Source organism: Gymnoscopelus microlampas (genome assembly GCF_963454915.1).
Source record: "Gymnoscopelus microlampas genome assembly, chromosome: 3".
Lineage (NCBI taxonomy): Eukaryota > Metazoa > Chordata > Actinopteri > Myctophiformes > Myctophidae > Gymnoscopelus > Gymnoscopelus microlampas.
The window spans coordinates 58,372,219-58,386,870 of NC_139940.1; the positions used below are offsets into that span (position 1 = coordinate 58,372,219).

General features: G+C 41.7%; 1 protein-coding gene across 1 annotated transcript in view; it reads left to right on the top strand.

Moving 5' to 3' along the window:
- The first annotated feature begins 473 nt into the window (after nucleotides 1-473).
- The window catches only part of otoa (otoancorin), a 44,719-nt gene continuing 30,540 nt past the window's right edge, over nucleotides 474-14,652 (top strand). Inside the window, exons 1-12 of the mRNA XM_084053198.1 lie at nucleotides 474-535; nucleotides 6,583-6,656; nucleotides 7,215-7,276; nucleotides 7,442-7,466; nucleotides 7,610-7,649; nucleotides 8,094-8,232; nucleotides 8,699-8,782; nucleotides 9,049-9,105; nucleotides 10,172-10,380; nucleotides 12,369-12,715; nucleotides 13,006-13,106; nucleotides 13,863-14,005. Of these exons, the coding sequence (XP_083909324.1) occupies nucleotides 6,605-6,656; nucleotides 7,215-7,276; nucleotides 7,442-7,466; nucleotides 7,610-7,649; nucleotides 8,094-8,232; nucleotides 8,699-8,782; nucleotides 9,049-9,105; nucleotides 10,172-10,380; nucleotides 12,369-12,715; nucleotides 13,006-13,106; nucleotides 13,863-14,005 (1,259 nt within the window). The 5' untranslated portion in view covers nucleotides 474-535; nucleotides 6,583-6,604. The remainder of the gene's footprint in view (nucleotides 536-6,582; nucleotides 6,657-7,214; nucleotides 7,277-7,441; nucleotides 7,467-7,609; nucleotides 7,650-8,093; nucleotides 8,233-8,698; nucleotides 8,783-9,048; nucleotides 9,106-10,171; nucleotides 10,381-12,368; nucleotides 12,716-13,005; nucleotides 13,107-13,862; nucleotides 14,006-14,652) is intronic.

The window sequence follows — 14,652 nt, forward strand, 5'->3', positions numbered from 1 at the left end:
TTAACACTCATCTTTTATTTACTTTAATTACAATCTAAAACATAAACATTGGTTGTAAAAAAACAAAGTTGTCCTTTAATCACTTTATTTACTTCCCTCACTGTGACAAACCCTCTGTCTGTCTGTCTGTCTGTCTGTCTGTCTGTCTGTCTGTCTGTCTGTCTGTCTGTCTGTCTGTCTGTCTGTCTGCGGCAGTCTGCCTGCCTGCCTGCCTGCCTGTCTGTCTGTCTGTCTGTCTGTCTGTATCTCTTCCTCTCATTTCCTTCCTCTCATTTCCCCCCTCTCTCCCCTCTCCCCCACCCCCCCTCTCTCTCTGTCTCTCTCTCTCTCTCTCTCTCTCTCTCTCTCTCTCTCTCTCTCTCTCTCTCTCTCTCTCTCTCTCTCTCTCTCTCTCTCTCTCTCTCTCTCTCTCTCTCTCTCTCTCTCTCTCTCGCTCTCTCTCTCTCTCTCTCTGCCTCTCATGCACCTGTGGATCAGCGGAGCAGCATCAGTCATTACAGAGACAGAGAGAGAGACACACACTAACACACATCAGGTGAGTACGTACTTATTTATACTCCGATTTTATTTTACTTAAGTAAAACATACCAATACTACCAATAGACAAATACTCTGTTACAAGAAAAAAAAGGGTACTTGAGTTAAAGTACAAAAGTACTGGCAGCTAAATTATACTTACTGTACCAAAGCAAAAGTATGTCTAAGTTCAAAAGTAGCCGATCTACAAAATCGCGACACGTTGTGAACTTGGAGCCTATACATATTTTTTAACCTTTCAGACCGGGAACGCATCTGTGTCTTTCTTTGGATTTCTTTGGCTATTCAAAAATAGCAGATATACAAGCTCATAGCGTGGCACCGAGTGACACGCTATGAGCTTTTGGATCTGCTATTTATTTATTTTTTATCGTGAAAATGTGTGCAAATCTTTAGTTTGAATATATATATATATACACTTTTTTAAAGCGAAAGTTTTTAACTCAAATCTTTGCTTCTGGGGATTTTACAAATGTCTTCTAAATCTGTTTTTTTTTCCTAAAGGTTTTTTTTTTTTTTTTACTTATGTTGCTATATTATCAATGGTTTTCAAACTTTTGTCATGTGAAGGACCCCCAAAATAATATGTATTTGTCCGCGGACCCCCTCCCATCTAAAAACATTTAGTTCCAGGGACCCCCAGAAGCAAAGATCTGAGTTGCAAATGTATATAAAAAATGTGCACAAATGTTCACGTTTTTTCAAAAAAATAGCCAAAGAAATCTTTAAAATGACACACATGCGTTCCCTTCCTGGCCTTAAAGGGTTAATAGCCAAAGTATATTTGGCTCAATGCATGTTTTGTAATAATCTAAATGTGCAAACTTGTAACTAATGTTTTCAAATAACCGTAGTGGAGTGAAAAGTAGTTCTTTGCCTCTGATATCTAGAAGTATAAAGTGATGAAAAATGGAAATACTCAAGTAAATTAAAAGTACAAAATTGTGCAGTGCTTGAGTAAATGTACCTTGTTACTTGCCACCGCTGTCCTTTGATTTCTACCTAGCATGATATTGTCTCTAAGTCAGTGGTTCTCAAAGTGTGGTCCAGGGACCGTCAGGGTTCCTTGACGGGGTTCCAAATGGACCCTTACAGATCTGTAACTCTGAGAGTGAGTCATTGAGATCAAAAAGATGGAAAACCATGGCTCTGAAATATTAATACAAACTCATATTTCATTCTATTCTGCTTTGATTTCTATCTAGTTTTGTTATGTCTGTATTTGAGTCATTGATATGAACACATGGTAATAACATTTTTAAATGATAAAGGGCACTTCACACAAAGCATAACTAACTGTATAACAATAACTATAACTCAATTGTTCACCACTAATTATATGGCGTGGACATCAACCTTTTAAAACTACACAATGTACCTTTAATGACAATGCTTGTTGTGGACAGCCCTTAACCCATCAAGACCGGGAAAGCATCTTAGATTTGAACCACGTTAACCAATTAGCTTATACTTTGTCCATTCAAAAAATAGCAGATCTACAAGCTCATAGCGCGCGGCACCGAGTGCCGCGCTCTATGAGCTTGTAGATCTGCTATTTTTTGTTTTAAATCATGACAATTTGTGCACATTTTTGAATATATATATAGATTTTTTAAGCGAACATGTGTAACTCGAATCTTTGCTTCTGGGGATTCTACAAATGTCTTATAAATCCTAACAGTTTTTTTGAAAAAAAAAGTATGTTGCTATCATCAGTGGCTCTCAAACTTTTTCATGTCAAAGACACCCCAAAATGACATGTATTTGGCCGCGGACCTCCCATCTCAAAATATGTTGTTCCAGGGACCCCCTGAAAACAAAGTTTTGAGTTAAAAAATGTTCGCTTTTAAAAAATATATATATTCAAAGATTTGCACAAATGTTCACCGTTTTTTCAAAAATAGCAAATGAGCTTGAATATCTGCTCCTTTTTATAATAGCCAAAGTATAAAATAATGGTTTAAGTGGTTACACACAGATACGTTCCCGGTCTAAATGGGCTAAGCGATGTGTTCCAGGGCGAATTCAAATGAGAAGGCAAATCAGGCGACAGTCAAAACCAGGCAGAAGGAAACAACACAGAACACAAAGTCATGTAAATGTGAGATTGTACACACAGTAATATCCTCAGTGTTCATTTAAGTCTGAGAGTGTGTACATGTGTACACTTTACAGGCAGTGGTGTAAAGTAACAAAGTACATTTACTCGCAAGTACTGTAAACATTTTAGGTACTTTTACGTTACTGGAGTATTTCCAATTTTCAATACTTTTACTTCTACTCCACTACATCTCAGATTCAAATATTGTACTTTTACTCCACTACAATTATTTGAACACTTTAGTTACTAGCTACTTTGCAGATATACATTATTATATTACAAAACACACATTGACCACTTTAACCCTATTTTATACATAAGCTATTTGAAAATAGCCGATCTACATGCTCGCAACGTGTCGCATCGTGACGCGTTGCGAGCTTGTAGATCTGCTATTTTAGTAGTTTTACTTTACTAGTAGTAGTTCTACTTTGCTAGTAGTTTTACATTTGGTACTTTACGTATATTTTGATGCCAATACTTTGGTACTTTTCACCTCAAGTAACATTTCGAACACAGGCCTTTTACTTGTAACAGAGTATTTCTGCATTGTGGTATTGCTACTTTTACTCAAGTAAAATATCTGAGTACTTCTTCCACCACTGTGCATTGTGTACTGTAGAGTTGCCATAGAGTGAAACAAAAAAAAGCAGTGTAGTGTTGTTTTTCTCCACCGCTCCCAGTGGTTTCATCCTCCCAGTGGTGGAGTCAGCAGACTAGGTTGCTAGGTAGCAGTTTCCATGGAGGATGTGAGGACGGAATAGGATTGTGAAATAACATGCAGTTATACCAACTAAGGTGTGCTCCTCTGAGCGCAGATCTCCACCAGGCGTAGTTTCCCTACCCAGGGCCGCATCAGTCCAACATGAGATTCCAATTTTGAGTTGACTGGATGTTACGTTCATGATATATGTTTTTTTTATTATGTAAGAAATGGGCAGTTACAGGCAAATGTCATGGAGTATCAAAACCACACAGTCACAGTCATTGTCGCATGACTCACTAGAAGATTTGTGTATGTTTCGGCAACAAATAATGAAATTTGTAGTATTTGAGGTGCCCCCGTTATGGGTAGCAGTGAAATTGCTTTTGGCTCTACAACGTGTAATTCAATTATTTTATGACAGACTGCATTCAAGATTTGTGGCATTTGGTTGCAAAACGGGCCCCTCCCGCACATTTTTGGAAGCCAATTGCAGCCGATCGTAATGGAATATGAACAATTTGACCACATGCCTCCAGAGATAATGTGTACTGGTTTGTGTGGGGTTTGGACAGAATTCAATCTGTTGGAGGAAACGCAACATAGTGGAACATCTAGTCAGGCGGAAATGGGTGGAGTCTATTTGTGTCATCATGTCATCATCCAAGGAATTGATTTTAGGACCTATACGGTTTAAGAGTTATAGGCCAAAACGTGAATTGTGAATAGACAAATGTGGGTTGTTTGCCAAGTTTGATGCCGATGGGTCCAGCAGAGATTAGTTGCTCCCAGACTTCCAGAAGCACGGACAGATGAAAAAATGATATAATTCTATTATTTATTATATTTCAGTGGTTCTTAAAGTGGAGTCCGGGGACCGGGGGTCTTGTTTGATCTCCTTCCCACTTTAAAAATCTATTAAAAAAAAATACTTTCAGATAACAAACTGTCATTACACCTTGGTAAAACAGAATCCATTCTTTTTGGGTCCAATCATAACCATCAAGGTCAATTCAATTCAATTTCAATTCAATTTTATTAAAGTGTCAAATCACAACAAGTTGTCTCAAGACACTTTACATGTAGAGAAGAGACCCAACATCCCACCCTGAGCAAGCAATTTTGCGACAGTGGCAACGAAAAACTCCCTCTTAATTCAACAGGAAGAAACGTCAGGCAGACCCTATAGGCTCTAGGGTGGGGGCCTTCTGCCTCGACCGTGTTGGGGGAAAGAAGAGAGAGAGAGAGGGAGAGACAGAGGAGAGACAGAAAGAGATACAGTGCAAGTAGTAACAATAACAATAATAGCAAATATAATAGTGTCAATGCCTTCTCGGTCATAGTTGCCGATAATGTCATTTAAAGTAAAGGAGAGGTTACCTATTTGGGCTGTTTTCTTGATAACAAACTGACAGGTGAAAAAAGAAAGGTGTCAAAAATGATTACGAAAGTCAATCAAAGAACAAGAATTTTGGGCAGGATATCCTACACCTCAGAGGCAAATATTGCACTTTTACTCCACTACAATTATTTGACAGCTTTACTAATTACTTTAAAGATTTAGATTATTATCACAAAACAAACATTAACGACTTCAACCCTATATATATATTTTCTTGATAACAAACTGACGGAGGTAAAAATGTCATCAACAGTGATTACGAAAGTCAATCAAAGAACAAGAAGTTGGGGCAGGATATCCTCTTTTGTCAACAAGAGTGCGCTAAAGACGCTAGCCGGAGCCCTAATTCAATGTAATTTAGATTAGGCTTAAACCTCCAGTTCTCCAACACGTCATTGTCACTAAAAACTAACAGACCTCCCAAAAAAAACTGATAAGACTACTTCTCGGCCTCAAGCCCTTGACCCACCTAATACCATACACACTTACACTTTACGAGTCTGGGATGGCTCAGGGTAGAAGACAGGGTTAAGCAAATAGAAACGAGATTAGTATTCAACCCATTCAAGCCGGGAACACATCTGGGTCACTTTAGATATCTTTGGCTATTCAAAAATAGCAGATAGTAACCGAGTGCCGCGCTATGAGCTTTGAGTGCCGCGTTTTGAGCTTTGAGTTTAGAAAAATCGTGAAAATATGTGGAAATGTCGAACATTTGTAACTCAAATCTTGGCTTCTGGGGATTCTACAAATGTCTTCTAGATCCTAACAGTTTTTTTTTATTTTGTATTTATGTTGCTATAATAATAAGTGGTTCTCAAACTTTTTCATGTCAAGGACCCCCAAAATTATATGTATTTGGCTGCGGACCCCCATTTCAAAATATGTTGTTCCAGGGACCCCCCAGAATCAAAGATTTACAAGGGGCCGTGTTTTTTTAATTACTTTTTTCATTTATCATATTACATTTTTGTATTGCATTTCATTTATTTAAATTTTCCCCAAAAATATAAAAAGATAAATGAAAAAAGTAATTGAAAAAACACGGTCTCCTCACTTATCAGAAGGACAATATAGAACTAGGACCAAGGACGGGTGAATCTAACATGGTTAAAATGGACTTTGAAGTTACAATGGGTTTATATAGGAAGGGGCGTGTCTGATAAGATGAATATCAAATATCTAAACACTGAATCTAGCAACTTAGAAACTGTCTGGGGTTAAACACAAAAGCTAGAGCAGACAATAAAATGATAAAAAAAAATGTGGGGAAAGTGAAATATCCCTTAAATGTGTTCATATTTTATGCTTTCTGATTAATTGAATAAATCACAATGGAAACAAGTCCCCAGGACGTTTTATGTGCTATCCTGTTAGCCCACGTATTACTGTACTCCTGTGCTGTTTACAAATGTGACTAATAAAGCAATCAATCAATCAATCAATCAATCAATCAATAGGCTCTATTCACAGCAGCCATATTATAAAGACATTCACAGGTGTTACCAATGATACTAATGCATGCTCTGTTCCATTCTGGTCAAACAGAGTCAGGGTGCTGATATTGTGCATGTTGGCTCACTGGAAACCTTCCAAATGGCCCCTTACAGGTGTGTAACTCTGAGAGTGTACAAATGGAACCAAATGGACCCGTAAGGGTCCATTTCGTTCCATTTGTACACTCTCAGAGTTATGGGGGTCGTGGAAACCACTGTGCTACACTAAATGGAACAGAGCCTTCATTAGTATCATTGGTAACACCTGGGAAGGAAGTGATACTGTAATATGGCTGCTGTGAATAGAGCCTATCCTTGACTTCTATTCTATTTTATTCTACAGGGTTGATCCGAGCTCTACGATCATGGCTCCCAGACGGGGGACAGTGATTGTTCTCCTCATGATGGTCACTTCAGGTAAGAACTTTAAATTCAGTTTCATGTATTATCAAAAATGTTGTCTTGTTATTGCTTGTAATCATGTACACAACAACCTTTCTCAAAGAAAGAAAGCCTGGCAGATGTGAAAAAGTGGATAGAACAGGGCGGAGTCATTGGCAGTATGGGAGGGGTCTTGGCAGAATCATTCCGTGGAGGGGGAGGGGCTTAAGGTGGGTCAGGTCAGCTATAAAGGAAACAAACATGGAGACTGCAGCATGTAAATATAAATAATTTGGTGCAGTGAACAGCTTAATGAGCACAAACAAAGAGATTATCACAATGTTGGTGAAATTAAGACATAATTAGCTGAAGAGAAAAGAAAAGGTCAAAATCTAAATCCCATCACATGTTCATGTGATGGGACCCTAAAAACACTCCATGCTAGAAATGCTCAGTTTAAAATATGTTCTTAAGTTTAGTTCTAATGTGTGTGTGTGTGTGTGTGTGTGTGTGTGTGCGTGTGTGTGCGTGTGTGTGCGTGTGTGTGTGTGTGTGCGTGCGCGCGCGTGCGTGCGTGTGTGCGTGTCTATCTAGGTTACATGATGAAGCCTTGCCGACCCCCGCCACCTTCCTCCAGGAATGTGGCTAAATCATTGGTATTGTCTTTTTTATTGTTATTTGTACAGTATGTCTCTGTTTACTTTCTCTTGTTGTTTATGACACGTTCCCCAGTTAGGTTTAGTGCCTATAGGATGATGATAATAATACAATCATAGTTGTCGTTGATGTGGTACTGATGCTTGTGTCCTGCCTTCTGACAGATGATGAAATGCCTGAACGACATGGGTGAGGAGGATTGTTTTGGCTTGCGCGCGTGTGTGTGTCTCTGTGTATGTGTGTGTGTCTCTGTGTATGTGCGTGTGACTCTGTGTGTGTGTGTCTCTGTGTATGTGCGTGTGCCAATAGAGTAACGTGTTGCTATGTTACAGGACACCGCGTTCCCATGGTGATGCCACAGACACCTGACAGGTAATTCAGCTCTTCAGGACTGTGTGTGTGCGCGTGCGTATAGCACCTGTGTGTGTGTGTGTGTGTGTGTGTGTGTGTGTGTGTGTGTGTGTGTGTGTGTGTGTGTGTGTGTGTGTGTGTGTGTGTGTGTGTGTGTGTGTGTGTGTGTGTGTGTGTGTGTGTGTGTGTGTGTGCGTAAACACATTAGAACAAAGCAACAATATTACATAACAAGGTAGCGTACAAAGGGTCCATTTTGTTACACTGAGGATTTTACTTTGTTGGATAGAGAACTGATGAATACTAAACCCATTAAGACCAGGAACACATCTGTGTCACAGATGGGGACCCCCATCTGAAAATGTTTTGTGAACTCTGGTCAAATACATGGCCAGATGGAGGGGACCTTGACATGAAAATGTTTGAGAATGACTGTTCTTCTGTAATGATGTTGTGAATTGCAAGTGCTACAGAGGCCGAGGGCAGATCAGATGATGATGGAGACATGCTGTATGACTTCCAGTCCATCTTGTCCACTATACCCGGTGTGGACACTCGCCCTGACACGTCCAGAGCCATGGCTGGAGCCGACAAGGAGGAATGGGTATGAAGGGCAGAACGACGTGCTTATTTAAAGTACTGAGGGCAAATCATGTTAATTTATGACATAAATGTTTTTTAGGAGTATTGAGGGGTGCTGAATCCATATCTGCTGTATGTACCACTCAAAGAATGGCTGCTGTTCAGAATGTTCCGTTGAAATAGGCTACCCCTCGAAAACATGTACTGTATGTTGTGAATTAACATGATCTGCTATTGGGGGCTAAGATTTTTGCAAAACTGACCCAGACTAACACACATGCATACCCTAATTAATACTGAATTTCAAATTACCTTTTTTCATAAACACTATCCCTTACTCCACTCCCCCTCTCTCTGTCTGATTCTCTGTCTGTCTGTCTGTCTGTCTGTCTGTCTGTCTGTCTGTCTGTCTGTCTGTCTGTCTGCCTGTCTGTCTGTCTGTCTGTCTGTCTGTCTGTCTGTCTGTCTGTCTGTCTGACTCGCTCAAGATGAAGATGTTCGACAAGCTCAAGATCAAGATGAAGAAGATCAAGATGAAGTACAAGAAGAAAGAAGAATCTGGATTCAAGAAGGTTTCAGGAAATGTTGATGGGTGCTAACATAAATGCTAACATTCATCTAACAACATAATCATAATACGAAAGCTAAATAAATACGACTACTACTTCTACTACTACTACTACTACTAATAATAATAATAATAGTAATGTGCTGAAAATAAATAAAGTGAAGCTAATCCCGAGGCGACTGAAACAGCCTCTCTATCTCTCTCTCTCTCTCTCTCTCTCTCTCTCTCTCTCTCTCTCTCTCTCTCTCTCTCTCTGTCTCTCTCTCTCAGGAGATGTGGAACTGTACAGATCTTCCATCTATCATCAGGATGATGAAGAACTATACGGTCAGTGATCCCCACGTTCATATCAATGCATTGTGGTTTTGAAATTTACCCCCAATACATTTTCAAAAACAATTAAAATAACAGCACAAGTACACCACACATCACAATACTACATGTTGTGAGCTTTTTTTTTACTGTATTGGAACATTTCTATTAGTTCTTTCTACTTTCTTCAATGTTAACTCTATTACTGCCAGAGTAATAGTGTAGGCCTAATGATTTGACGCTACAGCCAACAAAAACGAGCGATTTTAGTGACCTTTGAAACAACATGGAATATTATCCGTGATCACCGTCCTCACGGAGATCGCCTCATTACACGCACGGGGGTCTTGGGAGTCTCGAAAAAAAATAATTATCCGCTCGCAGTAATCCGTTATCCGCATAGCTGTGGCCAGTTGAATGTGCTTTGTTTTTGCCCTAAAGCAAGAGGAATAGAGATATAGCCATTTCCCCACAGGAAATAAACAGGAAGTAAACCAGACGTTTAAAATAGAATTACATCAATTCCGTGTCTGTCGTCATCTGGTAGTGGAAGCATCATTCATAGGGTAGCGAACAGCGCCATCCGGTGGAAAACCACTGAAAACACATAACTCGTCAGCCTTGTCAGTGGCAGGCTCGGCAAAGGCTCAGGCAAAGAGTTAAGAATGGAATTTAGATAGCATGTTATTTAAACAGATGCAAGATTCACTGTTTACCTGCTATCCTATAGTTTCAATGTACATATAATTATTTTTGATAGTATAGCTTTCTTCGTTGGGATGACGTCACATCCGTCCATTCCTTCTATCAGCGTCGCGGGATCATTCCTAAGTTATGTTAGAGCGCCCTCTTGTGGAATTTCCAAAGAAATGAATGTTTTGAACAGTTGAACAAAAAAAATAATGTTTTGAACAGTTGGATTTGAATTGACCGAGATCTCCATCCATGGTACTTTTACTCAACTAACATTTTGAACACTGGCCTTTTACTTGTAACAGAGTATTTTTATTAAGTTGCTTAAGTAAAATATCTGAGTACTTCTTCCACCATTGCTAAAATTGTGAATTGCAACTCCCTCCAGGGTCCGTCCAAGTGTTTTCGGGAGGCGTTCATGGCTCCTCTGTCCTGGGCAGCAGTGACAGGCGAGGGTGACGAGGATGACGAGGGTGACGACATGAAGCCAGACGACTATGACAACATGCTGTGGGCCGCCAAGCCCCTCCTACAAAACAAACCTCCTCCCAGAATGCGGCTCCCCCGCTTCTTACAGCACCCCCACATGATGAAGATGTGAGTGTGTTGTTTGTGTGTGTGTGTGTGTGTGTGTGTGTGTGTGTGTGTGTGTGTGTGTGTGTGTGGGACGGACGGACGGACGCAGAAGACCTAATAAACTCCTCTCCTCTTCCACTGGTTATGAAGCTAGAGGCGATTGGGCTCTGTCCAAAATACACCATCTCTTCTCTAACGTTCATACCAAAAAAGAGTACTGTAATAACAAAACTGTATAGCGAGTGAGGGAATGGTTTGGCCTGAGCACACAACCCGTGACTTCATATTCCACAGTAAGCGAGAGGGAAGGCTGGGGGTAGCAGATATCGAATGGACACACATATCCACACGCCTTTCACATCTATTAAAAATGCTTAACAGTGACGATCGGACAGTCAGAGAGCTTGCCGGAGCCTCGCTCATTCTCGGCCTGGAGCGATGCAATGTCCCATAAACGAGCGACCGTCCCAGCTTCCTTGGGTTTAAAAAGAAGCCCAGCATATCCTAGGTGGGGTTGGCGAAAGGGCCTACTCTGTGTGGAGTTTGCATGTTCTCCCCGACAGGACTGCGGCTGTCGGGGGGGTTTCTCTATGCAGCTGATCACTCTGTGTCCCAATCAATTCTCAAAAATGCAGCGATTGATGAGGATATTCTTATCTTCACGGTAAAGGCACGCCTCCAAGTGCTGCCAACCAAACTGAATCTGTCCTCTGGTATCCCAATAAACATGACTTTTACTGCCTACATGGACAGTATCAGATCATAGAGTCTATGTCCCATATTAAACTGCTGTAATGTTTATAAAGGACTGTACATAGGCAGGCATGACAGAACAGCAGAGAGGTTTTCCTAGCCTCGCGTGGCCAGACAATATCACTCGACACACTGCGTGGATATTAGTCTGGTCCCTCTCAGCGATAGATTTCTTTCCAAGGGGTGGTTACAAAAAGATCCAAACGGACTCTATTGGTTAGATCTAAAACCAATCAGAGCAGTGCTTCCTGCTACGTCACACACAAGCGCCGGTGCTGAAATAGTAAACAACGAAAGCTCCACTCGTATTTAGTCTGGTAACCAGATGAAACTATTCTTAACACATCTTTCTTTCCAACAGAAGCTTTAAGGGCAATTGTTTGTTCGTCTGTTAGAAAATAAATATTTTCTAACGCGTTTACTACCGATGCTATGGCGGCGTCCATCTTTGTTGTGAAAAACTGAAAATGAGTCTCCTGCATTGTACGTCATTGCTCCAAATAAGGTGATAAGCCCGCCCACATTTGGATACTGGGCCCTGATTGGTCCCTCACGACTTCGGAGGGAGAGAAATTAAATCTCTATTGAGGGGGGCCAGACCTAATCTGCCGAGGGCTAAAGTGCGCAATTTTGCAAAGGCAGATTCGTCTGGAACCAGGCTAATTAAGGTTTTCCTATTTCAAGTTTAGAGGAAGCTTTCCTTCCTCTAAACAAGTAATATACCAACCATTAGTACAAGCCATTATACACCTAGGCTATAAGTTTCAGCTCATTGTTTTTATATTTGGCAGCTTGGGCCATGTCCACAGGTTTGTGGTCAGGGGCTTGAGGATTATGGAGTTGTCCAAGTGTTTGAGCAAAATATTGCTCAATTTACTTTTGATGATCAAATGTTCCCACAAGTATAGTAAAATGTGAGGACATTGTGAGGACCATTTTCCTGGTTACTTTCCACTCATTCAAATATATCAAAATATTTAAATGAGCAGTTCAACCAATTGCACACCCCACAAAGCCTTGAGATTGTTTTGTTTTTGTCACAATTCCTAATAATTCAATGACTGGGTGGCTGCTCAGACTCAGCCGAATTCAAGGCTTTGCGGGGTGTGTAATTCATAGAAGATAAGTCATTGTTTGGGTGAACTACTCCTTTAATGGTGCCCAGTGCTCGCAGGGGCCCACTGTTCCGGTTGCCAACATAATAAACCTCTACAGCCAAATAACCCGATAGTCATACACATGTTGTTTATGGACAGGATGAAGATGCTGGATGAGGCCTTTGGGTCGTTTTCGGAGGGGCAGAGGGCGCAGGTCAGAGACTGGGCGAAGGGACGGTTCGACTGGGACTGCAGGAACGCAACCAGACTCACACCTCCCAATGGACCGGGCCCACGTCCAGAGAAACCCCCCACTGGACCGGGCCCACGTCCAGAGAAACCTCCCAATGGACCGGGCCCACGTCCAGAGAAACCTCCCACTGGACCGGGCCCACGTCCAGAGAAACCCCCCAAGAAACCTCCCACTGGACCGGGGTCACCTCCAGAGAAACCCCCCAAAAACCCCTTCAGACCCAGGCCAACAGGCCTGCCACTACCTCCTCCAGGTTAGGACCACCTTAAACACTTACCCCCCTTATATGGTTGACCGGAGTCTCTCGAACTCTCTCCTAGTGACTTTTGTGTTTTCACTCAACAACACATTGCCTGCCAAAGACGTTTTAAAACGTCCTTTAAATAATAGAACATGCTATTTTCAGCGGCATATAACAATCGCGATGACATTTTTTTTTTTCTTTCGTGGAAGCGCAGTGAAACCCTCCGTGATTAGCAACCATCAGGTGTGTGTGTGTGTGTGTGTGTGTGTGTGTGTGTGTGTGTGTGTGTGTGTGTACAGGAAGTGACGTCTGTCCTCCCAATCTGATGTGGATGAAGATGCTGGGGCGCTTCCTGTCCCGCCTGGATGTGGACGACGTCAAATCCATCCCCAAAGAGCAGGTGTGTGTGTGTGTGTGTGTGTGTGTGTGTGTGTGTGTGTGTGTGTGTATTCGCGTATGTGTGCGCGCACGTGTGTGTCACTATGCGACACATTGTGAGCGTGTACGTAGATCTGCTTTTTTCACTATATTTGAAATAGTGGCTTAAGTGGTTAATCCATTATGTACTTTTTCCCGTCCTAGAAATGTAGTCGAGTAAAAGGCATAAGTTTCCAGAATAAGTACATGAATAAACTAGAAAAAGTGCTCCTCGGAGCACAGGTCTCCGCCTATAGAGATCATGTGTACTGATTTGCGTGCAATTTGGATAAAATCTGAAGGCTTAATATCAACAAAATGTGTTTTACATAAGTTGGCCTCCTGGTATCGCTAAAAAAGGCAAATGTGAAAAATGCAAGGCGGATGTTTTTCCTTGGCCTCTAGGGAGTGTGCGTGCAAAGTTTCACGCAGATCGGTGCAGCTATACCAAAAGTTTTGCTATAGTACCAAAAGCAAAAGTACAAAGATGTTTGAAAATAGCAGATCTACAAGCTCACAACGCGTCGCATCGCAAATGTGGTTTTTTTTTATGGGGGGGGGTGTTTTTGTTACATCAATTCGGTTACTTCGGTTAATTCTGTAGCCTACTCCATGAAGTATAAGAATACTTCATGGGTGCATTTTTGCCCCCCCCCCCCCCCCCCCCCCCGGACAGGACATAGGCATTTGCCTACATTGCCTGAGCTTAACGACCCTGCTCCCATGTGTCTCCCTCTAGCTGTGTGAGTTCTTCATCTCGCCTCAGTTCAGAGCCTCCTTCACTCAGGTGGAGGGCATGCGCCCCCGCCTGGCCAGGAGGTTCCTACGTCGGGTGCAGGAGTGCTCCGCCGACAAGAAAGAATTCCTACAGCGTCTAGACAGGTGTGTGTGTGTGTGTGTGTGTGTGCGTGTGTGTGTGCGTGTGCGTGTGCGCGTGTGTGTGTGCGTGCGCGTGTGCATGTGTGCGTGCGTGCGTGCGTGTGTGCGTGTGTGTACGTGTGTTTTCTGGCTTTTCTTGCCTATATTGATGGTACACGGTGTAGTGTGAGTCGGGTCCGTTGGGCCTGGGAATCAAACCAGGGACTCGCTTGATAGATAATGTATTTTCCTTGCACCAATAAGCAGCCATCAGGACACAGAAATAGCAATACATGAACGCACAATACACATACAGATCACACAATACACAGACAATACTACACGTTTACACAACACCTCTACTCTCTTACAGAGAGATAAAATAGAATAGGATACCGGTCCTAATTGAACTTGGTTATCCGGTAAGTTTGTTTTAATTAGTTTCTAAAGCATGTTTGCTTTAACCCATTAAGACCGGGAACGCATCTGTGTGTCATATTTAGATTGTTTTGGCTATTCAAAATTAGCAGATATACAAGCTCGAGCTTGTAAATTCTCAAGATTTTTCAAAAAATCTAAAAACCAGATGGACCCGTAACGTTCCATTTGTACACTCTCAGAGTTATGGGGGTCGTGGAAACCACTGTGCTAGACTAAACGGAACAGAGCCT